The following is a 1281-nucleotide window of genomic DNA, read 5'->3' on the forward strand; positions in this document are numbered from 1 at the left end:
GTGTGTGTGTGTGTGTGTTGTCGTGTGTGTGTGTGTGTGTGTGTGTGTGTGTGTGTGTGTGTGTGTGTGAGTGAGTGTATATATATATATATATATATATATATTACGATATTAATATATATACATATACAAACATACGTATTGACACATGCACACATACCTCCACCATGATGTATTTAACACCGCTCAGCTGCTCGGGATTGCGCACAAAGTCACCAAGCACTTCCCATTCGTCGCCCTCTAAATCTATTTTTAGCACATCGATGACGTACGCCTCGTGATGTAACATTTTGCGCACTCCCATGAGCGACATCTCAGTGTAGTGCAGATGCGAAGACGGATCGCGTACGCTATACGAAGGATATCAAAATAATAATTCAGCACAAAAGATGCACACGAATCGGCATTTATCCATACATGTGTGTAAGTACAAGAGAAAGCCAGTACAAAAGATACATATGAATTGGCATTTATCCATATATGTGTGGAAGTAAAAGAGAAAGCCAGCACAAAAGATACATATGAATTGGGATTTATCCATACATGTGTGCAAGTACAACAGAAAGTCACAGCACAAAAGATACATGTAAATTGGCATTTATCCATACATTTGTGCAAGTACAACAGAAAGTCACAGCACAAAAGATACATATGAATTGGCATTTATCCACACATGTGTGTAAATACAACAGAACGCCGATTTTAGCGTTTTTACAAAAGATACATATGAACTGGTCTGTATCGCTAGGTATATATTGTGTGTGTGCAATATACATATGTGTGTCTGAGTGGTGTATATGTGTGCGTGTAAACACATAGACGCATTTATACTATACACAGAAATGAAAACATAGCATATATGCAGCACACCCACACCATACCTTCACACCCAAAAATACACTATAACTTCTTTGCCGCCTAAGGATGCCAGTAATATCTGATTGAAGGCGACACCGTGCATAAACCGACTACTCAGAACATATCTCAATATATACACAGCCCATATCATATATTAAACCTCAGCCACACAGACACACTACCTTGCTTTACCCCCTGAGGGTGCCAGTAATATCTGATGGAAAGCGATACCGTAGTGTTTCTCTTTGTGTAACTCGCCTACTACAGCGCCCAGCGATGGCACATCCAAGTGTGGGTTGAACACATGCACCTCACAGTTGCTATCGACAAATGTCTTGTCCGAGGAAGTTAAACCTGGGAAAAAGAGGTGATGGATATATAAGTATATATAAGTATATAGAAGTATATAGAAGTATATATAAG

General features: G+C 39.3%; 1 protein-coding gene across 1 annotated transcript in view; it reads right to left on the bottom strand.

Moving 5' to 3' along the window:
* The window catches only part of SARC_12563 (hypothetical protein), a gene marked incomplete at its 5' end in the record, with an annotated part of 2176 nt that extends 962 nt beyond the window's left edge, over positions 1-1214 (bottom strand). The window contains 2 exons of the mRNA XM_014293328.1: positions 161-350; positions 1041-1214. Of these exons, the coding sequence (XP_014148803.1) occupies positions 161-350; positions 1041-1214 (364 nt within the window). The remainder of the gene's footprint in view (positions 1-160; positions 351-1040) is intronic.
* Between the last annotated feature and the right edge of the window lie 67 nt (positions 1215-1281).

The sequence above is a fragment of the Sphaeroforma arctica genome (genome assembly GCF_001186125.1).
Source record: "Sphaeroforma arctica JP610 unplaced genomic scaffold supercont1.2400, whole genome shotgun sequence".
Classification (NCBI taxonomy): domain Eukaryota; class Ichthyosporea; order Ichthyophonida; genus Sphaeroforma; species Sphaeroforma arctica.